At 32.7% G+C, this 23,449-nt stretch overlaps 1 protein-coding gene across 3 annotated transcripts in view; it reads right to left on the reverse strand.

The window, feature by feature from the left end:
- Positions 1-488: 488 nt before the first annotated feature.
- The window catches only part of LOC132738420 (uncharacterized), a 61,839-nt gene continuing 38,878 nt past the window's right edge, over positions 489-23,449 (reverse strand). For 2 of the 3 annotated variants that reach the window (XM_060725914.1, XM_060725915.1), the window contains exons 4-13: positions 20,981-21,153; positions 18,638-18,676; positions 8,024-8,110; positions 6,431-6,598; positions 5,705-5,859; positions 5,114-5,254; positions 4,366-4,480; positions 3,392-3,569; positions 2,577-2,776; positions 489-2,051 (exon numbers count right to left, since the gene is read on the reverse strand). In XM_060725914.1, coding sequence (XP_060581897.1) covers positions 1,885-2,051; positions 2,577-2,776; positions 3,392-3,569; positions 4,366-4,480; positions 5,114-5,254; positions 5,705-5,859; positions 6,431-6,598; positions 8,024-8,110; positions 18,638-18,676; positions 20,981-21,153 — 1,423 coding nt within the window. In that variant the 3' untranslated portion in view covers positions 489-1,884. The remainder of the gene's footprint in view (positions 2,052-2,576; positions 2,777-3,391; positions 3,570-4,365; positions 4,481-5,113; positions 5,255-5,704; positions 5,860-6,430; positions 6,599-8,023; positions 8,111-18,637; positions 18,677-20,980; positions 21,154-23,449) is intronic. The other variant, XM_060725916.1, reaches the window with a different exon arrangement.

The raw sequence follows: 23,449 nt of genomic DNA on the forward strand, positions 1-23,449 counted from the left end.
CACTACTGTATGTGCTAAAGGGGAGATAAATCATTGAATGATTTCACTTAAGTATCATAGCAGTTATATGCCTTTAAATTTGCTGAATGACATTCATTCGAACAGCATGGTTAAATGACCTGGGACTTACATAACCAAACAAGTCTAGGAAAGGGAAATGTTTCAAGCAAGTTTTATAACCTTAGTATCTAGTTGGTGTTTATGAAATGATAATAAATGAACATAATCAGATGAAAAAAATATTTCATTGTTATATAATATTCATTCAGATAGACATTATTCTAACTCTGAGAAATGTGTGTTTTCTCCCAGCTGATCTGTTTGTACAAACAAACTTTTACCGCTATAGCTTCATGGTGCACTACCCGTTACAAGAGAATTGTGAACCTTTTTCGCTTATTTTCCAAGCTGTAACTGTAAAAGTTTGTTTGTAACTAAAGAATAAGCTGAGAAAAACCCCAAATAGTCTTAATTCTGGAGATAGTCTATTAATTTGAAAGTCAGTTCTACATAAAAGACTATACATTGACAGTTATTGATACATTTTCGAAATTGACATTCAAGTCTCTGCCCATTTCCGCAGAATCTACAGTTTTAGTTAAGATATGATTTTTATGAAGTGAGTTATAGCACTTATTAAATGCAGCACATATATGTCATGTGATAGTTATGGCACATCTTCTGCAATAAATTTTTTTCCACATTAGTTACGTCTGATTTTGATACAGCAAAAAATATGTGTTTAATAAGTCAAATGTAATTTCTGACTCTGAAAATTAAGTTGATTATATGATCTAAAAATAGGTTAAAATAGGAAAATATTCCTATCTATCCATCTAGCAATAACAGCAGTGAGCAATAGGCTTACAACAGTAAAATGTTAATATTAAGAATTCTATTCATAATGTACATGTGATATCAACTGTATAAAAAATAACTTTCATACATAAAGTACATGTAATGACAAAAAAATAATTTGTAAACAAAAAATGAAGACAAAGATCTATGAAAAGCCACAAGCAAAAACTAAAAAGCAAAAGCTCTACTTTCCTTCAATTTAACTACATTGTGTAGATTTCAAATTCTATAAAGATTGCCAAAGTATGGACATTTTTTAGAAATAAATAAGAAATTTAAATATAAAATTTACAAGGTACTGGCATAATGTGATAAATCTCAGCTTTGTGACATACAGTTTTTCTGAGCAATATAATGTGTTCCTCCCTTCTTCTGCTGCATCAAATATACTGACCTCACTTCCTCTTTGATTGATTCCTAGTAATATCAAAGCTAGCCAATCAATATCAAGTATTCAAACTGAGGCTAAGGCAGGTACACCTGGTTCCCTAAAATCTAATTCCTCCCATTGTTATGGATCTAAACACAATTATGTATGAACATTTCATTTACATGTATATTTATCTAAACAGTGCTTGCAAAAACTGGCAAGGTTCTTGATGCCTTAAATCTGTTAAATTTCTATACTCTACCAAGAGAAGTTCAACACAGGCCTGGTTACAAAGATTCTCCTTGAAATTGTTAATTCCCAATGTACCAAAAGAAAAAAGAAAAACATTCAGGAATATCTCAATTTAGACATGATGAAATTCATATCTAGCTGCCACTGATTCAATATAACTTACAAAAAAAATCTTCCGCAAATTACAAAGGATATTAATTACGACAAAGATGTATGTCTTTCCTTAAAATATCAAATCCTTGTACAAAAAAAAAAATCTTCTTTGCAGATGGTGCTATGGCAAGTTGAAACTCAATTCCTGCTTCCATGGTTTCCATTTGTTCTAGAAATTAACCAATCATTACTGAGATGAAACCCAATTCCAGTTTCCATTGGTTCCCTTTGTTGTACCAATTGACATATCATTATTGAGGATCTGGATTTAAACATGATGAAATCCCTCTCCAGCTTCGGCCGGTTCCCTGAACTCTGAGTGCCAGCCATTCGTTTGGATTGGACACATGGCTAATTTTGTCCTCACTTTCATAGACTGATCTCTCACCTTGAATATAATCCATTGAATTGTCTTCACCTGAAGATGAAAATGTAATAAAAATAAATATAATATTGTAGATTACTAAATAAAATCCATCCGCATTTTAAACTTCCATTTATTTATATTTATATATGTATTTTGACAGTAAAATGCCACAAAAAGTTTTTCTCCAATCAGCAAATAATAAATACTTCCATGCAAATCAAGCGTAAATGATGGAGATATTTAAATTTTTGTAAGAAAGCATTATCAATTTAGATTTAGAACATTCTTAGAAAAACTGCTCTTTCTTATCCACAAAGGGATTGATCCTGAAGAAATGTGTGAAATTTCAAGTCAATACCTTTATTGATTACAATCACAAAATGTTTTAGCAACAGCTCTTCATTTTGGACAGCAACCTATCATTCCTGACCATATGTTTAGTCTTGAGTCAGTACTTTCAGCAAGTAATGAAACTTTTCACCTAGTGTTACTCGGTCACTGACACCAGGGCTAATACAAAAGCCACACAACTCCCCTTTATTTATTTACATAATCCAATTAAAAAATAAATCTTACTGTTTTCAGACGCAGATCCCCTGAACTTGCTGGAAGATCGTTTGAATGGCTGCTTCATTAGGATAAGCACAACACCACTGAGTGTTTTTAGTACTGGCAGATCTAGAATGCTTTGTTGTACCGTTTCCATGACAATACTCTGATGTAACCATGACTTCATGTACTTTACATCACAACCTAGTTGGCATGCCCCTGTGTAACTGTAGCAATGAGAGCATAAAAAAAATTATGAAATATTTTCAGCATCTATGATTTTTCAAACTGCTTACAAAATGACAAGATTTTTTTTATATCAAATTTCTATTTATGAGCTGTGTCTATCCATCATTCCTAGTTTACAACCAGTATAACTATCATCTTGCTGTTACAATACTTGCCATGTATTGATATAAATTTCAAATTGATCATTCTTAGGAAATTTTAAATACTAAAATTCATAGCCAATTTTAGTGCTAAAATTTTCCATTCTTAGCCATATTCAATATTAAAATTGTCCATCATTTGCCAATTTGGATACTTAAATTGTCCATTTTAGCCAATATCAATATAAAAATTGTCCATTCTTAACCAATTTCCATACAAAAATTGCCCTTTCTTAGCCAATTTCAATATTAAAATAGTACAGAGTTTAGTTGTCTGACATACATATTATCAGCAAACTCTTATCATCACTTGTTCCCTCTGACAAAAAAAAAACAAAAAAACAAAAACAGCAACATTTCTAAGACCTTCAAACAAGGACAGGCATTTTTCATACCAATACATGAAAATAACAAAATTGGATTAATTTTTATAAAAATTTCAAAAATACAGACCTAAATTTGATTTTTTCCTGAAGTATAAATGACATCCATGCCTGACACAGTGCCTCAGTTGCTATGGAGATAACACTGAGTTGTACCGTCTGCTTTAACTTGCTAACACCCTCTAAAATAGGCTCTAATATGGTCTCTAAGGCATGTTCTATGTATATATTGTGATCTCTAGGTACTTCTGAAATGATAAAATTATTCTATATTGATGAATTGCCATGTACAACAATAATTTTTTATATTCTGAATTGGTCGAGTAGGTTACTGTCTTAAATTTATATAAATGTTCAATATGTTCAACACTTGATTATACATTACTGATTATAAATTTTATTATTTACATATGATATTAAGAATAATTTTGGCTTTTGAGCTAAGTCATTTAACTCTTAGCCTGCTTGCATCAACACATTTTCCTTATGCTGTCTGATTATGGTCTGCACTGATTGCTATTCAGGAAGTACTTATTTTGAAATATTCCCTAAAAATGATGAATGGTTTAATCAAGACAGACGCTAAGATAGGCAAGTCCATTTAAAAATAATTTAGCAGGGTAGGTGTAAACCATGCTCAGCATGTACAGATATATTCAGCAACAAGGCAGTAACTATTTAATACACTACAACATGTGGTGAAGTTTTCAAAATATGACATCAAAGGATTGCCATAATCACTTTCTAAATTTTTTAGCAAAGTCCCTGGTTTACTAATAAAAAAGTTTATCTGCCAACTTACTCTTTACTAGAAACCAGAAAGGGTTTTTCTAATATATCTAACCCAACAATAGTTTGTTTTGTTTTTCGTAAAAAGAGTTCAAATTTTGAATATTACATAAGATTGCAATCCTTGGCACTCAAAATCAAAACATGATTAAGTGATAATCTGCTACTTCAATTTTCAATTACGTTTTAGATATTTTCTTGATATTATTTCAAGAAATTTTATGTAAATACAACTGATACAATTCTTGGCATTACCTGCTTCTGGTTTTTTCCTCCACACTTTTCCAACTGGCATATTGCCTTTGAAATATTCCATCGCAGAACTCGTACAATTTCTTGAGAATTGTTTCATACTAAGGCTAGACAGTCCCTAAAAACATACAGAAACACTGTTGTGTTAATTTGGAAGGCACAGATAGACGAACAGGGATCTTTTGGGGGCATAACAAATTATCCTATGACATTGAAAAATATCTTTCTGTAGTCTATTTAGCAATTTTTCTTATCTTTCTGATTATACTGAAGTAAATGTTTGTTATATTAAACGTTACCATGCGAAATACCTTAAATGGATTGATGATACTTATTTTCTCAGTTTGATAATTTTACCTTGTTTTTAAGCCAATGTTAAAACATTTTTTAGTCAATATCTCTGCGGCTCGTCCAGCTAACCAGCTTTCCTTGCTAACTAACCAGTAATTATTAATACCTCAACAAGTGAACTACTACTAACACCACATGATTTCTTAATCAAGGATAAGAGACAAGAGAGACCAAATATCATTAGTCCAAGACTCCTCCGAATATCAGAGATCAATTGTCGCAAAGAAATTATGCCTCTCCGGAGTATCGATCCAGTTTCCCCCGGATTACAAATTGGTAGCTCTCTCTTTATTAAGCTTACTGGGCAGACTGTAACAATCGACTTAAGCTTACTTTCAACTATCAGTGCTTTAAAATACTAAAGAAGTAACTGCTCAAGGAAAGAGTATATTATAATCACCTGTAGACTGTCCATTATGGTACTGAGCTGGTTTGCAATCTGACCTAATCCTATGACCGAATCTTGACCTACTTTTGATGACAGTGACTTGGATACCATCTGCGTTTGGTACAGAGCAGATCGGGACTCGTCAATCAAAATCTGAAGAAAAAAATTTTTTATAAGATTTACTAAAAAATATATATTATATCGCAAAATTTTAAGGGAGAACTTAATGGTCTTCTTGCTGATAAAATTTTTAGTCTGACAACAGTTAATTTTTTATTGTAAAGCTTCATTTCAATCTTAAAATAAATCTTAATAGATGTTTAACACTCATCAGATAAACAAATTAGCACAGAGGAAAGGCTATTTCTGTAACTTACTAGACAATATAATTTCTAAATACCTCCTTTTTCAAGGATTGAAAACAAATGTTTGTAATACTACTGGTGAGCTAAATTAGTCAGTGACCTGACCCACTCAGTCAGTCAAATTTTTATATTACCTTAATTCATATAATTTCATGTAAAGTTCTACCTAAGTTTTTTTTCTAAATCTGAAGCACAAGAATGATTAATTTTTCATTTTTAGTGAAGTCAAACAATTTACCTTTAAGTCAGTTTGCGAAATGAGCAGGAAGTTACCAACGGCCATTGATGCCAGATACTGATGTGTTTTATTACGACACCATAGCAACGATACACTAGATGTCGCCACCAGTCTTGATGCCACGGCAACCATCTCATTTACAGATGCCGGTAAACCTGAAAGTACAAGAAAAATTGTCAATTTTTACATACAAACAACACTTTAAAAACATCATCTTCCGGGTTAAGGTCATTTTTCTTTAGATCGGAATAAAGCAGACTGTCGGGTCAAGGCAAGGGCAAATCAAATTAATCTAATTAACTTAAAGATAAAATATTAAATATTGCCATCATGACCTTATGAACTATTGCAATATAACTTTATATTGTATTGGAATTAATTCTTTACCCTCTTCAAATTGCTTCAGTGAAAAAAACACATCATATTTCATGTAAACATTGTGACATACATACATTGGTAAAACAAATGATACAACATTCTGCTTGTAATGACAGCATGACACCAGTATGTAATAGACCATCAATCCTTTGCCAAATTTCATTGTTTTGCTTGGTTTTAGTGTTCTTTTATGTAATGCAAACAATATGATAGTCTTATGGCAACTTTCCAGCTATACTGGTGGAGGAAGAGTCGAGGCACCCCTCTGCATTATTCAGGGCACAAAAAGGGCAACTGTGCTATTGAAAACTTAAATTTAAAGATTCCACAAGAGTCTCAAACACTCACCCCCTGGGGCCGGATCAGTGTTTTCACCGAGGTTTTCTCTGAGCAGGTTGAGCACCGGTTGGTACGTATCTCGTAATAGCATTCCGGTTCTCGTACTGTAATCTCCGTCCACTAGAGGGCAGGGGTAACATTTGTCACGTCTATTAGAGGCTAGTGCTTCACACATCACTGAAAAAAATCATTCATATTTTTATAAAATCTAAATACATTAAAACTTTTCAAAAGACAATCTGGCCACTAAGGCTAAGCCACAATGCAAAGTACAGTTTTCGTTTATTTGAATTGTTTTACAGGTTTCTACACCAATCTATAACATAGCCTATGTTAGGGGGCGTGAGGGATGTTGCACTTTTTCATAATCCCAAATGTACAGACTAAATCAAACATATATACACTTGTTACTATATATAGTAACAAAATTGCCTATGATTTCAACTGATTATGTGTGTCACGTGACCCATTATGAGTTTGCGGCCCGGGGCCGAGAACTAGTTATCAGCCCGCAGAACATGTGCAAGTGCACAAACTGAAACAATGACGTCATATTTTACGTCATCAAACAATTAACTGTAAACGTAAGGTTGTCAGCACGAATCGCTAGCTTAAGCGTATTTAGTGCAAACACATTTTTGTTACTAGAAATAATACGACAAATTCATTCCGAAAAAAATGAAAATAAAACTTGCTTCTTTGAACACAAACAGTAAACATCTCTGTACAGAACAGAAGAAGAGTAGACAAGAATTTCAACGAAAGAACTTCTTGGTTTTTTTTTTTTCTTGTTTTTTTTAATGCTACTATAAGATCTACCAAGTGTATTAAAGACATTATTACACGTCAGAGTAGGGCCGGAAGGTGATAATCGGCCCTGAATGGATAATGGCCCTCGGGCTAAAGCCCTCGGGTCCATTATTCATTTTGCGGGCCGATTATCACCTTCCGGCCCTCTCCTGCCGTGTATTAATCTCTTAGTCTGAAATTATGATGTAATTTTGTTGTAATTAATGCTTCCGAGGGATCACTTTGTTTCCAGATTTTTCTGGTCATATCTCGGCAATTGTTTGCCTCATATGCTCTCCTTGATAACTAACTAGTGATACCCACTATATCCACAAGTTACAGACTACCAAGCTTGCATGATTTCTGAATCAGCAGTGAACACATATAACCATTTAAGACTCAAAGCACCTATATGACTGAAATACTGTTGGGAAAAGGCGTAAAATGAAACAAACAAACAAACAAGACTCAAGCTGAGATCAATATTCACAAAGAAATTTCTCTTTTGCCACGGATAAAACACCAAAAAAGCCTTTCCATAGATACTAGTTAAGTATGGTACAAAGAATAAATTTTTTTTAAATCTGAAAAACATACCTCCAAAAATTAAGCAAAATAATGGCGCCATTTAAGCTTTACTATTGCACTAATAGAACTATGATTCCACATGTCCATTTCATTTCTTGATTATATATAATTTCAGAGATTTCAAAATCTAATATTATTAGCCAGCCAACAATGTAAAGAATGCTTGCATAGATCTACCAACATTAAAACTCCTATCTCATTTCTTGAAGAATTTAACAAACTTACTTGTATCCCAGGCTCCAAATGCTGAAGTATGGAGACATTTTCTAGCTGCATTTAACATTGGTATGACACTACCAGGTGGGAACAAATCTGTAAAATATAAAAATTATCTCTTCATTTACATTGGTTAAAGATTTGTATATTTGTACAAGTAACATATTTAACTGCCCATAAGACCAGTTACGCATAAAAGACGAGTTACGCATAAACCAAGACTTTAAAATAGCCAGTCCGTCTTGTTAATGAATGACTTATGGCCCTTGTTAGAACAAATATTTTGGTTATATAATCCCCTTAACACTTCTATAACAATTAACACTCCATTTTTGGGGATGTTGAGTTATTCTTATAAGTTCAAATTCTTTAAACTGTCATAAAAGATTTTGAAACATTTATGTTGAAAATTATCTTCAATATATTAAAAAAGCCTGAATTCATATATAGAGAGTAAATAATGAGCAGTCTCATTTTATATTATTGCAGTAAAAGAAAATTCTCAACAAAAACTCAAAGTTTGTCGAGTTAAATTGTTTGCTTCAATTGATAATTTTCTTATTTTTATCCCCACCTCACAAACTTCAAGGCCCTAAAGGCCTCAGTGTATTATCACAAAATTTTTCTCGAACACTTTCATGTAATTTAATAAGAAAGAAGCATAGAAAAAGATATTGGAATAAAAATGATAACATGCAGAACCCGATTTACCCGTAGCCAGCAGGTGGCGCCGTAATTTACTCATGTGACCAGTGCAAACCAAGACCATTCAGATATATATGGTAGGTATATCCTAGCTGTCTGATCATGGTCTATCTAATCGTACAATTATTATAAATAATAGATAACTACATTTATATCAATGCAGCCCTGTTTATGATACAGTTTATTTCCCTGACGGCATCATTATGAGACCATATAAGAGAGAAATGTAAGTTTAACTTGAGCCTAAATCCTTAGTACTCTCGCTGGGAGCTGTGACAATTTAATTTGTACAAGAAACAGAGACATCATTAACTATATACTAGAATTTACCATGCCAAATCTAAATTTTATCCTGCCCACTCTAAACATCTTAAATGGACTTGTCCATCTTTCAATCTGGACAAAACATTTATTAATTTGGGGAAATTTTTTGAATTGGTACTGATTGAGTAGCACATATGGTTGTGATCTAAGAAGGGCTCAAACTAAATTATATATGGACTGAGCTGCTGACACATTAACCACTAGAGGCCACTCTGTGATCTTTTTTTTTTTGAAATCTTATCTAAATCAGAATTAAATTTGTTTTTCTTATTTTTCCATATTTTTTTTATTAAATTCCTTCAACTCAAATAATCAGATTATTATACATAATTATAATAATATGTCCAATTTTTTTTATCTTTTATTATAATAATAAATATATGTATTTGTATATTATAAGTAAGTTCTGTGTTCTTAAAGTTGCACATGCATATCTTTTATACAAACAACACCTGTCACCATGCAAAAAAACCATGCACACCATAATTTGTGATTACATACACAAACCCATTCATTTATTTTATGCTTTTCAGTGGATTACTGATTTATCCGTGAAAATTATATTTGGTAATTTCACAGTGAAAATTATCAAAATACAAGATATGTTTGTAAAACATGTATGCCCCCTATCAGCAGCCAATTAGTCATGTGATAAGGTTATTATGCATGACTTCTGACCCAGTGATCAAACAATTAATAAGGGTTATAAAGTATCTACTGGTCATGACCTTGACCTTTGACCCCTTGACCCAAAACTCAATAGGGGTCATCTGCTGGTCACGACCAATCATCATACAAAGTTTGAAGTTCCTAGGCCTAGGCGTTTTTAGTAAATTGATCAGAAACCGTTTTTACCTACAAGGTCAATGTGACCTTGACCTTTGACCCCTTGACCCAAAAATCAATAGGGGTCATCTGCTGGTCATGATCAATCACCATGCCAAGTTTGAAGTTCTTAGGCCTAAGGGTTCTCTTATTATTGATCGGAAACTGTTTTAACATACAAGGTCAATGTGACCTTGACCTTTGACCCCAAAATCAATAGGGGTCATCTGCTGGTCATGACCAATCACCATGCCAAGTTTGAAGTTTCTAGGCCGAAGCGTTCTTTAGTTATTGATCAGAAACCGTTTTTACTTACAAGGTCATTGTGACCTTGACCTTTGACCCCTTGATCCCAAAATCAATAGGAGTAATCTGCTGGTCATGACAAATCACCATACCAAGTTTGAAGTTCCTAGGCCTAAGCGTTCTTGAGTTATTGATCAGAAACCGTTTTTACTTAAAAGGTCAATGTGACCTTGACCTTTGACCCCTTCACCTAAAAACTCAATAGGGGTCATCTGCTGGTCATGACCAATCATCACACAAAGTTTGAAGTTCCTAGGCCTAAGCGTTTTTAGTTAATTGATCGGAAACCGTTTTTACCTACAAGGTCAATGTGACCTTGACCTTTGACCCCTTGACCCCAAAATCAATAGGTCATCTGCTGGTCATGACCAATCACCATACCAAGTTTGAAGTTCCGAGGCATAAGGGTTCTTAAGTTATTGATCGGAAAGCATTTTTACCTACAAGGTCAATGTGACCTTGTCCTTTAACCCCTTAACCCCAAAATCAATAGGGGTCATCTGCTGGTCATGACCAATCACCATACCAAGTTTGAAGTTCCTAGGCCTAAGGGTTCTTTAGTTATTGATCAGAAACCGTTTTTACCTAAGAGGTCAATGTGACCTTGATCTTTGACCCCTAGACACCAAAATCAATAGGGGTCATCTACTGATCATGACCAATCACCATCTCAAGTTTGAAGTCCCTAGGCCTAAGGGTTCTTTCATTATTGATCGGAAACCGTTTTTACCTACAAGGTCAATGTGACCTTGACCTTTGACCCCTTAACGCCAAAATCAATAGGGGTCATCTGATTGGTCATAACCAATCACCATACCAAGTTTGAAGTTCCTAGGCCTAAGGGTTCTTTTGTTATTGATCAGAAACCGTTTTTAATTAAAAGGTCAATGTGACCTTGACCTTTGACCCCTTGACCCCAAAATCTATATGGGTCATCTACTAATCATGACCAATCACCATACCAAGTTTGAAGTTCCTAGGCCTTAAGGTTCTTTAGTTATTGATCGGAAACCATTTTTACCTACAAGGTCAATGTGACCTTGACCTTTGACCCCTTGACCCCAAAATCAATAGGGGTCATCTACTGATCATGACCAATCACCATACCAAGTTTGATGTTCCTAAGCCTTAAGGTTCTTTAGGTATTGATCGGAAACCGTTTTTACCTACAAGGTCAATGTGACCTTGACCTTTGACCCCTTGACCCCAAAATCAATAGGGGTCATCTACTGATCATGACCAATCACCATACCAAGTTTGAAGTTCCTAGGCCTTAAGGTTCTTTAGTTATTGATCAGAAACCGTTTTTGCTTACAAGGTCAATGTGACCTTGACCTTTGACCCCTTGACCCCAAAATCAATAGGGGTCATCTACTGATTATGACCAATCACCATACCAAGTTTGAAGTTCCTAGGCCTTAAGGTTCTTTAGTTATTGATCGGAAACCGTTTTTGCTTTTAAGGTCAATGTGACCTTGACCTTTGACCCCTTGACCCCAAAATCAATTGGGGTCATCAACTGGTCATGACTAATCACCATACCAAGTTTGAAGTTCCTAGGCCTTAAGGTTTTTTAGTTATTGATCTGAAACCATTTTTACCTACAAGGTCAATGTGACCTTGACCTTTGACCCCTTGACCCCAAAATCAATAGGGGTCATCTACTGATCATGACCAATCACCATACCAAGTTTGATGTTCCTAAGCCTTAAGGTTCTTTAGGTATTGATCGGAAACCGTTTTTACCTACAAGGTCAATGTGACCTTGACCTTTGACCCCTTGACTCCAAAATCAATAGGGGTCATCTACTGGTCATGACCAATCACCATACCAAGTTTGAAGTTCCTAGGCCTTAAGGTTCTTTAGTTATTGATCGGAAACCATTTTTGCTTTCAAGGTCAATGTGACCTTGACCTTTGACCCCTTGACCCCAAAATCAATAGGGGTCATCTACTGGTCATGACCAATCACCATACCAAGTTTGAAGTTCCTAGGCCTTAAGGTTCTTTAGTTATTGATCGGAAACCGTTTTTGCTTTCAAGGTCAATGTGACCTTGACCTTTGACCCCTTGACCCCAAAATCAATAGGGGTCATCTACTGGTCATGACCAATCACCATACCAAGTTTGAAGTTCCTAGGCCTAAGGGTAGTTATCACTCGGAAACCATTTGGTCTACGGACCGACGGACCGACAAGTGCAAAGCAATATACCCCCTTTTTTTCAAAATGGGGGCATAATAATTTCACTCTTTTCAATGACGAAACTACTTTTTTAAGATTTTCCCCATGTGGTACCTCAATTTTATTTTTGCTGACAATTCTGACAATGTCAGGCTGTTTAAAGAAAAAGCAAAACTGAAATTGATAAATAACTTAAATGTCAAAAGATGAAAAGTAATAAAAAGAAGAAAACTTACTTCTATTCATTCAAATTCATGAAATTCCAATCACCAAATTTCGTTTTTTTGTTTCATTTTGACAGTCTCAAAAATACATTCCTTCCCCATGCAAAACTGCTCTTGATGACATTTGGGCATATTAAAGTATCCTACGAGCAATAACTGCCGTATGCTTTATGAAAAATTGAAAGCATTGACAGCCATAACTCGAAGAATAAGTTAAATCAACCCAGCGTTCTTGAGCAGGTTTCCAAATTTTCCATTTTCCTAGCTCCTTTTCTGAATGTTTTCACATCTGTCAACACTTATTTTTTGTCTGTTACAATCCTCAAATAAGTTTTCTTTCTTTTAAAAATGTGTATGACTAACAAATCCAAATTATATCCCTCTGAATCTTACACAATTATTTTCCTCCCATGAAATACACAACTTTTAAAAATGGCTGCCGCTTACAATTTACAAAGCCAGGTCTAATATAAATTCGCACTAAGTAACAGAAATATGGATGGATGGTTGGGCTTTTTCTCCTACAAGAATTGTTTGTTTTTATTTTCAAAACAAGCGATCATTCATATTTTTTTAATAAAATTAATAAATATCACCGTCATTTAATGTTGATTGGCGGACTTATTTTTCAGCTCAAGACTTCTTTTTTTTAATGAGAAATTCCGAATAAATGGGGCTCTCAATGGGGGAAACAGTTTTAATATTAACGTTAAAATTATGGAAATTTCGTTTTAACTTGTTTTTAAGCATAAAATAAAAAGAAAATTTGTCTGTTTGTTGTGTAAGATGTAATTTTATTTCATCTCGTGAACTTTAAAAACAGTATTCTCACTCGTGGCTTCGCCACTCGTGAGAATACTGTTTTTAAAGCCCACTCGATGAAATAAAATTTCATCTTACACACAAACAAACAAATATCCTCTATATAATGCACTCTAGCAATGCAAACAACCCCAAATAGAAGCACAAACAACATTCAACACAAGAATGAATATCAATTTTGCAAATGTCTAATTGATTATGTAACAAACCAAAGATACATACAACTGATAACCCTAAAGCTGTTGAATTTCTTGTACTTGTAATTTATTATTATATTCCGCCTTCCATTTTTGAAACTGTTTATAATCAAAGGATATAGAAGATGAAATTTCGAAAGTTAGTCACCCAACAGTATAGAGCCTGGTCAGACCCCATAAACATGCATACAGGCCTGGCTCTAAACTCCAGTAATAAAGGCTTATTTAATCATCCTTATTTGGCTTCAAGCAGGATATGCTGGTAAAATATCTTTAAATATAGCACTACTATACATGTACTACTAGTAGTATATATATCCACAGGAACTTGACATTCTATCAATAATAGAAAAATATAAGCAAATAATTAAGAAATAATGGCAAATATACCCCTCTATACTATAAATATTATAAAGCTGTGAGTGTTTCAATATATTTCTTGTTTATTTGAATATTTTTCAATTATTGATAGAATGTCAAGCTCCTGTGATATATCATAACCATCACTCAAGCACTACAATTCACATGAAAAGTTTAGCAATAAACACAGGAAATACACAGTACAAAGCTTGACCTATAGTATTACAGTTTACAGTACAATGTAAAGACTATATACACAGCAAAGCTTGTCCCAAAAGACCAAAGCAATTCACTTTCAAAGCACACCAAATGCATGTACTTTTAATTACAAGACCTGTCATTAGGACAACATGCCTGAGCATTGTCATTGCTTGATGGTAAAACAGAGTCTGGACAATGTAGAATTTTTTAAGTTCAAAAGGGAGCATAATTCTGTCAAAATCCATGTTGTGGGCCTTGGTCAGTGACCTCCTATTCATGCTTTAAATAATACCTGAAGTTTCAACCCATTCCTTTCAGATTGGAGATACCAACCTGCACACAAAAACTTAACCAAAGTGTGATGCTCAAGACACCTACAGCAGCTCTTCCTATTCTTCAAAAAGTTGAGCTAAAAATCCAAGTTCAGCTTTTATAAAAGTAATTACATGCCAAAAATAAAGTTTCACCATTTCACAAGGCCAATCAATCAGCCAGTTTACTTTAAAGCTAATTTACTTTTGGCAAGAAGTCTTAGCAATAAATCAAATAACTACAAAAAGTAAGCCGTCCATTTCATGCCCTGGCTCAGCATTCAAAATGATAACTCTTCTATGACCTTGTTTTCCTTGTAAATATATGCTATATATAGAGCTAGCAATATGTTACCATGGTTAAAAGAAATATGGTTAACATGTAAAAGGCATTTAAACTTTACAGCAAAGATTGGAATCAGTTACTTATAGAATCAGGAAAAAAATTATACACTACAATATTGTTTTACCTAGAGCTTGGTACCAAGACTCAGTACAATGTTTGGCCTAGGTAACCAAGACTTAATTGGTTACTGTAACAACAAGAAGTAAGTGTTAGGGCATAATTCATTATGTGTTTCATGGTGTAAAAATAGAGGTAAGTTTGATCAGAACTTATTAAGATCCATAAATAAGAATTAGCATTTCATCAGATAACTATGCAGCAAGCTTGAGCTTATAAGTAGCAAGGATAACAAGGTTTCTTCAGTTTAATTGAAAAGAAAATCTTTAGAGAAGCATTTCAACATTTTGTCAATTATTTCTTGGTTTCCTGGAATCACAAGTTGAACATTTATCATGATCACTTTTAAACTACAAAGGTTACCAGTAAGCAGTTTATATCACATCAATTCACAGCAAATTTGGACTTTTAAAACTTGTACTATATAATGGATTTTGCCATGCATTTGATCTGACCTGTCCACTTATATCTTTTATGAACTTTCAATATCAAAAATGTCCAAAGTGAGCTATACACAGTATAGAATCTAGCCAGACTGTAGAGATGTGCAGGATGGCCTGATTCTATACTTGTAGCATTTAGGCAAGTCCTACTTGTAGCGAAGGCAAGTCCTACTTGTAGCATTTAGGCAAGTCCTTATAAATGCAAAAAGCATGCAAAGAAATTAGCAATCACTAAATGCCAATAACACCTAGCATTCACACAGTTTGTACAAACCTGGGAAAGGATCAGGTAGGATTATTGGAACACCTATGTCGGGATACTTTGGGTTCAATGGGGGTGACGCAACATATTTGGGGGTCCTAAAACAACATAATGGTGTTTATTCACACATGCACACACAGAGTTCATGCAAGACAAACAACAATACGGTTAAAATGTTACAATGGTCATTAATATGAAAATATATTATGTGGTATCATAAGTTATCTAATTTAACCGTTAACTTGCTGGATTTCATGAATTGGCTCATCTAGCTTTTTAGTTTTGGCCCTTTCCATTAACAATATTTTGGGATTACAAAATAAAAATTTGAAATAAGTCACCAATAATAGAGCCTGGTCAGACTAGACGGATGTGCAGGCTGGCCTGGCTCTAGCTATCTTTCCATAAACAATGTTTGGGAATATCAAAGTGAAAATTTGAAATTGGTCAGCCAACAGTATAGAGCCTGGTCAGCCTACCTGGATGTGCAGACTGACCTAGCTGGCCATTTACTAGTGGCAAAGTCTAATATCATTTTAAGTCCAGCAGGTTAAGGGTAAATGAACATTACTATATAATTATTGCATGTCTGTAACCTATATTTTCACAGTACAATCATGACAATTATATTACTTATCTTATAATGGCAGCAACAAATTTATTAAAGTGGATTGGGTCTGCAATGCAGTACATGTATGTTGTTGATAAAAATAATAGAAATTTAATATATCATTGTGGATATTCTCATGATAACTATTAAGTGAAAGATAAATGTTGATTAAGTGATTTAGTATGAACATTTATATGATGAATAATAATATTTTGTTACAGAACAATTCATATCATCTGCTAATTATAAATATATGTAATAATTCAGATCAGTTGTATCTCATACTTGCTAACAACAGTCATATATATTTAGTTTGTGCTTTGTTGTTATGTCTAATACTTAACATTATCAACATATTATCATTTATTGTTTTACACACCTTCCATGATAGATCAATTCACTTTAAATTCTTTATAATTTCATTTAAAGAGTGAAATTGTGCAGTATTATAAATTTGTGCACAGACTTTCGGCAGGTTATATGGCCAAATATAAAGGCCAGTACGCTATATAACCCTTATGCCTACATGTAGCAGCTAGGCTAATATAAGCTTACATATGCCTGTTTATACACTGTTTTTACCCTGTCATAAGTCTTTATAACTAATAATAATAAGGCAGAATTTCAGGTTATGGACCCATATTTACAATTGGGTCAATTAAAGATATGCTAGCAATTAACTACAAATAAGGGTTGCAATTATCATCAATATTAAATTTGTTTTAATGTAAAGAAATCTATTAAAGAAGTCACTATTAACACAGAGCTTAGATATTTACTGACAAGTTTCAAAAACCTTGACCTTCAATTTACAAAATCAGAAAATGTTTGTGATGATTTAAAAGATTAATGCCTGTACAATTATATCTGCAGAATAATTTACCTATCTCTTTAAGTATTGAATTCCAAAATGCACTTTCTCAATATGCTACATCAATTAACAATTATGCTCTTTGAAGCACATGTTTTCTAAATTGTTTTCTTCCAGGAAACTTTGCCATATTCTAAGATACATTATAGATTCTACTTTACTTTATCAGATCATTAAAATTTATCAAGTGCCAATTTCAAGTTAAAAGTATCTATTTTAATACACAGTTGTTGTAGATATAAAAATTAAGGTAAACTTTCCAAAAGGCTATGAAGCAGTGGTGGCAAGTAGCCCATGCCTCCAGTTATAAAGCCTTGGCAGTCTCTATACAATAAAAGGAGAAAATTTTGCAAGGAACTTAAATTTTTGTTAATTGTAGATTTCCCGCAAAAAAAGAAGAAAATTATTATTTAAGTATCTTAATACCATATCATTATTTAACAGAACTGGAAGTAAAAAAGTTGTCATATATAACCTTGTCAATAAATTATTGGTCCAAAATGTTGATTAATTATGTGAAATTTTGGCCTCACAAAAACAACTGATTTTACAACATTCCTGCAGTTTAAGCTGCTGGCTGATCAGCTCTGAGTGAGTTTTAATATTTTGATACTGACATCACATAAACAAAGTTGCCAATGGATATTTCCAAGTTTATTAGGTAATAAAATTTATAACATAAATCAAGGTGGTTTCCCTTAGATATGCTTGCAGAAATTCAGAAATTCATAATGTACTGTTTTCATATATTTTCTAAATAATCTCAACACATGCTTTCAAAACAACTGAAATGAAATTCATATACATTTATAAACAGAACATGCAGAACGATAAAGTAACATTTAAATTCAAAACATCCATAAAATACAACAATTATTGAAACATTTCAGTTGCAATCATTTAACAATTTCCAAGACAACTAATTACAGGATTGGAATTACTTTAGAAAGCTGTTTCTGTAACGTCTTTCATACAAAAGAACTGCACTAGTCGACTATAACCATAGTTTCTGACTTCTCAAGAATAGTCGAGACTGCCTTTAGGATTTTCAAATCCCTGACACAGGCCCTGCCCAGCATTGTTAGTCAGATGCTAAAACTGCTAAAACTTCAGCACTGTGATTTTTGTACATATTCTGCAAAACAAAACCCCTTATCGTATTTACCCACCTATAAGCCCGATTGCCTTTAAGACAGGCATCTCGATTTAGCCTTGAAATCGTAAGTCTTCGCCTCTTAAAGGATGTAATTTTGGGGAAAATTACAAGTCAGTTTATTTGAAGTAAAATATATTAAGAAATCAATGTTTACCGTCAGTTTTCAAGCATACATTTTTGTATCAACTGAAATATTTCAAATATATGTAAAAACAATTGTTTATTAAAAAAAATAGGAATTACTAAGTGAAATCTAACAAGCACTCTGATAGGATAACAGTAATAACAAGTGGGAAATGTAACATGCACTTTGATTGGATAACAATAACAACACACAGTGATGAAAATGTAAAAGGCTACCTGATTGGCTAGTTGAATCCTTGTCTAAAGGTGGTGATACTGATCATGCAAGAACAGAAATAGTAATACAATAATGTGATCAATCTACATGGGAAAACTACATGGAACTGATAAGTTGTGAAAATATATAAAACAAAGTTATCCAGTATTGAAAGGCACAAGTCTTTTCATATATCATTTGGAAAGTCTACTGTTTAAATATATTCTTCAATTTCTGGCTCTTTTTAAAGTAAGAAGTGTTATTCCAACAAATGATTGGCTACTTCTGCTTGAACAAAGAATATAATTTTTTTATAAAAATTGTTGATATAAATGTCTCACCTTTTATAAAATTAATGTATAAATTTATTTTACTTCACAATACACAAGTCAAGTTTTGAGGAATTGACATAAGTATATAAACTTACAAGTTGACTGTTTCAAGAAAATTGTAATAAAACCTTGGTTAAACCAGGTTGATTATTCAAACATATTGCACATAGCAATAATTGATAATAATGCATATGTACAAGTACCTATAACATCTAAATAAATGTAAAGTAAATGTACAAAATGAATATGGAAAAAAGTATGTAGTTTCTTTAAAAAATTATATCTATTATATGTATTTATAAAATGTTGCTGAAGAAATTCCTAGAAAGTCTGTGACCATATAAACATGATTGCCAGTAAGGTCATACCTCAGTTCCGTGCCGTGTAATACTACATAATAATACTAGCTAAAAGGTCACTATAAGTACCGAAATATATACATCTAACTATTACTACAATAGTGATTTAGAATACGTCTCAAAGATTCCTTACAACACTGAAATAACTTGCTCTTAAAGTTTAAAACTTAACAGAAAAATAGATATTATTTTTTTCACCGATTATTTATCAATGATATGTAAAAGATGATTTGAGTTTAGATATCAGAAAATGAATCCACCATTATTTTTAACAAAAATATACATTTTTCTCATCTGACTGACTAGGCAATATCTTAATCATAAAGAATATAGAGGTAATAGACATATATCACTTTGATTCTAGAAACAATATCTTGCCATAGATATTCTGAAGCTGATAACATGGGAGTAAAATGGATAAGATTCCTCATTCAATTATGATAATGCCATTTAGACATCACTGTTCAGTATATGTAATTTTATGATCTTTTACCCATCATGCATACAAAAATTAATGAGTAAATTTACTTGGGAGTAAATTGTAACAGCTATTTTTTTATTTTATGATGCCAATTAGACATCACTGTTTGCTCAATTTTATGCCATGATCTTTTGCCAATCATGCATACAGACACTAATGAGTTAGTTTAATTTGGAGTAAATTGTAAGAGCTTGGGAGTAAATTACAACACCTATGTTTTATTTCAGGACATTGTAAAGGTCGGTTAATCATTAACATACTTCTATGGGAAATGTTCTGCATAGCATTAGAATAGAAGTCTATAAGGTTAATTAAGTGTTATAATAAATCTCTATTTATTTGTGTGACAAATTGTAAAAATAAAATTTTATTTTTACTAGAAATTTCTTTTATTTTTAAAGATATACTATGCTAAAATTTGATATTTAAAAATACTGATAACTGGTATACAGTCTCTCTTTAAAAGTAATTTAAAAATAAACACCTTTAGAGTACACACAGAAAAGATAATATGAACTACATTTAACACAGTATGAATACTTAGTGTCATTAAAAGAACTGGCAGTTTTTTTTTTAATAAAAAACAAAATAATCTTGACCAGTAATTGGGAAAGCAGCTTTCAAAAGAAAACATTTTGTACTTTCTCTCATTCAGTAAAGAGATATTCAGTAAGAATTTTCTAGATTTCATTAAATTTCTGATATAAAAGTATTTTACCAGAAGATAAGCATAGTATATCTTTAAACAGCATTGTTTACACAAAGGAAAACTAATAATCTATACTAACAATAAAAAAATATTCATTTTTAAGAAACAAAACTATTAGAAATCGATACACTATAAATTTTTCTTAATGCAAAGCATGATGGCTAATCACAATTCGCATATTAAAAGCTATGTGCTATCTAAAGAAATGAGAAAAAAATCATTCAAAAACCATTTAATGAAAAAAAAATTTCCTTGACTATTTTATTGTGAACTATTTGAAATACACTATAAATTTTACCTAATACAAAGCAATGCATGGTGTCATAATTTCAATATATAAAGCCATGTGCTATCTAAAGAAATGAGAGAAAAAAATTGATCAATAAAAAATATACCCTGACTATTTTAGTGTGAGCTTTGGTGAATAAACACCTACCATCCTGTTACATCTGTTAAATGTTTTGATAAAAACCTATACATACCTTTGAGGCAGACATGTTGAATCATATGTTTGACAAGGGCTATCACTGTGGTATTGAGCATTAAAACACTACCAATCTCGGAGAAATACAGCGACTTCTGTCGTACCCAACATGGTTCATAAAACATCATGTATAAACTGGTTCCAAAATGGTTCCAATATGAATCCATGTACCTAATAAAAAATAAACACTTAACAGTGTTGTGTACATGTGTTTCCTTTATTTAAACATGTCCCTTAAAGAGACCCCTTTACTATGGCAGAAAATGTCTATACTGATATTTTTTCGAAAATAGGGTCTAAAATTCCCAAATACTATAAATATTCATAATTTGACAATAGTTCTAGGTTTTGTTATTCCCAATTTCCCAAATAATAATTTCACAACTTGAGCTGAAAGACTTTCACATTGAGCATTTTAAAAGACTGAAAAGATGAAAAGTAATTCTGATAAAACATAATTATGTATGATGAAAATTACATACACTGTGAGATTTTTTAAAAATGTCTTTCCCAACAATGTACTCCTTTAATGTTTTTTTTTTTATATTAAACCTTGGCTTTACGCCCTTGGGTGTGTATATTAACTCAAAACAAGTTATAAACAAGAACGTGTTTGTTAAACACAAATGCCCCTGGCTCAGATTCTTGTCAGTAGCAATATTTCAAAAAATGTTTACCCATTCACTCAGTTAAGGACAGAAAAATTGCAAAAAATTGTAAACACAAGTAATATAGCTTGACAAAGACATAGCATTTTGTAATTGTGAAAAATATAAGTTGCCAAGTCATTGCTCTGACTTGTGAAGATGAAAAATATTCAACTTCATGCAAGTTATCTTCCTACCAAATATGAAATACATCTGTCATTAAATAAAGGCTGTATGGGCAAAAGTGTAAAAATCTATTTTTATCACTGGTTACCTTAACCAAACTGACCCCTAAATCTATCCAAAAGAAGAAAACCATGTAAGTTATCTTCCTACCAAATATGAAATACATCTGTCAATAAATAAAGGCTGTATGGGCAAAAGTGTAAAAATCTGTTTTTAGCACTGGTAACCTTGACCCAACTGACCCCTTACTCCATCCAAAGGAAGAATACCATGCAAGTTATCTTCCTACCAAATATGAAATACATATGTCAATAAATAAAAGCTGTATGAGCAAAAGTGTAAAATCTATTTTTAGCACAAGTGACCTTGACCCACTGATCCCTACCCCAATCAAAACGATGACCATGCAAGTTATCTTCCTACCAAATATAAAATACCTTAGTCATTTAATAAAGGCTGTATGAGCAAATGTGTAAAAATCTATTTTTAGCACTGGTGACCTTGACCCAACTGACCACTAACTCCATCAAAGTTTATGTTTCTATCAATTATAAATAACATTTGTCTATAGAATAAGGTCAATACACCTGTAAAAATGTAAAAATCAATTTTAACATTGGTGACCTTGACATTGGTAACATTGACCTTGACCCAAATGACCCCATACTACACCCAAAGAAGGAGGACCTCCCATGTTTGTATTAAACTAAAACATCAACTAAAATATAAAGGCTGTATGAGCAAAAATGTTTATATTTATTTTTTAAACCAGTGACCTTGACCTTGACCCTAGAGACCGCTTTCTCCACAAAAAATTAGGGGACCATCAAAGGTATCCACCTACTAAATATGAAAGATATCATTAAAGAAATTAAGCAATTAGGAGAAATTTAAGATAAATCCAACTTGCCAAATGGGTTAACCAGACAAGGCCCTATTTTCAAAGTGAAAAAAGGGAAATAACTGGGAAATATGGATGACACAGTTATATAACTTGGCAATATCATGTACTTTGTATTGATAAGTAAGTGTGGAAATTATAAAGCCATTAGTATAGATAGAACTTAAGATATTTCCAACTTGCCGTTTTAGGTTAACCATTATTCATTTTCTAAGTGCTGAAAAGGGCCATAACTTGGTAAATATGAAAGCCAGAGTTATGTAACTTGCCAAGATCATGTACTTTGTATTGATTCGTGTGTAAACTTAGAAGCCATTGGTACAGGTAGAACTTAAGAAAAATCCAACTTGCCGTTCTAGGTTAACCTCAGACGGAAGGACGGACGGTTGCCCGGGGGCATAAAAAAACCAAAAACATATCATCATCTTAGAGTAGTAACGGGTTAATTCCTATAAAATTATATGTTAAATTATATGAAGAATTTTAACCCATTACTTCACTAAGGTGACAATATATAGTTTTTTTCTACCAGCATAATTCTACCAACACCTTCGTATTTATGCACGAAGTTACTATCATCATGAACCCTTTTGAACAAAAATATTTCCCCTTGTCATGTCCCTGGATTAAAATAGCAGCACACATCAGTCATTCTGACAGTAAATAATATAGCCATGTCATGCCTGTGTCATTAGATACTCCGGTTACAATTTACAAGAAACTTGACTGCATG

Source organism: Ruditapes philippinarum, unplaced genomic scaffold (assembly GCF_026571515.1).
Source record: "Ruditapes philippinarum isolate M1 unplaced genomic scaffold, ASM2657151v2 ctg574_1_1_1_1, whole genome shotgun sequence".
Lineage (NCBI taxonomy): Eukaryota > Metazoa > Mollusca > Bivalvia > Venerida > Veneridae > Ruditapes > Ruditapes philippinarum.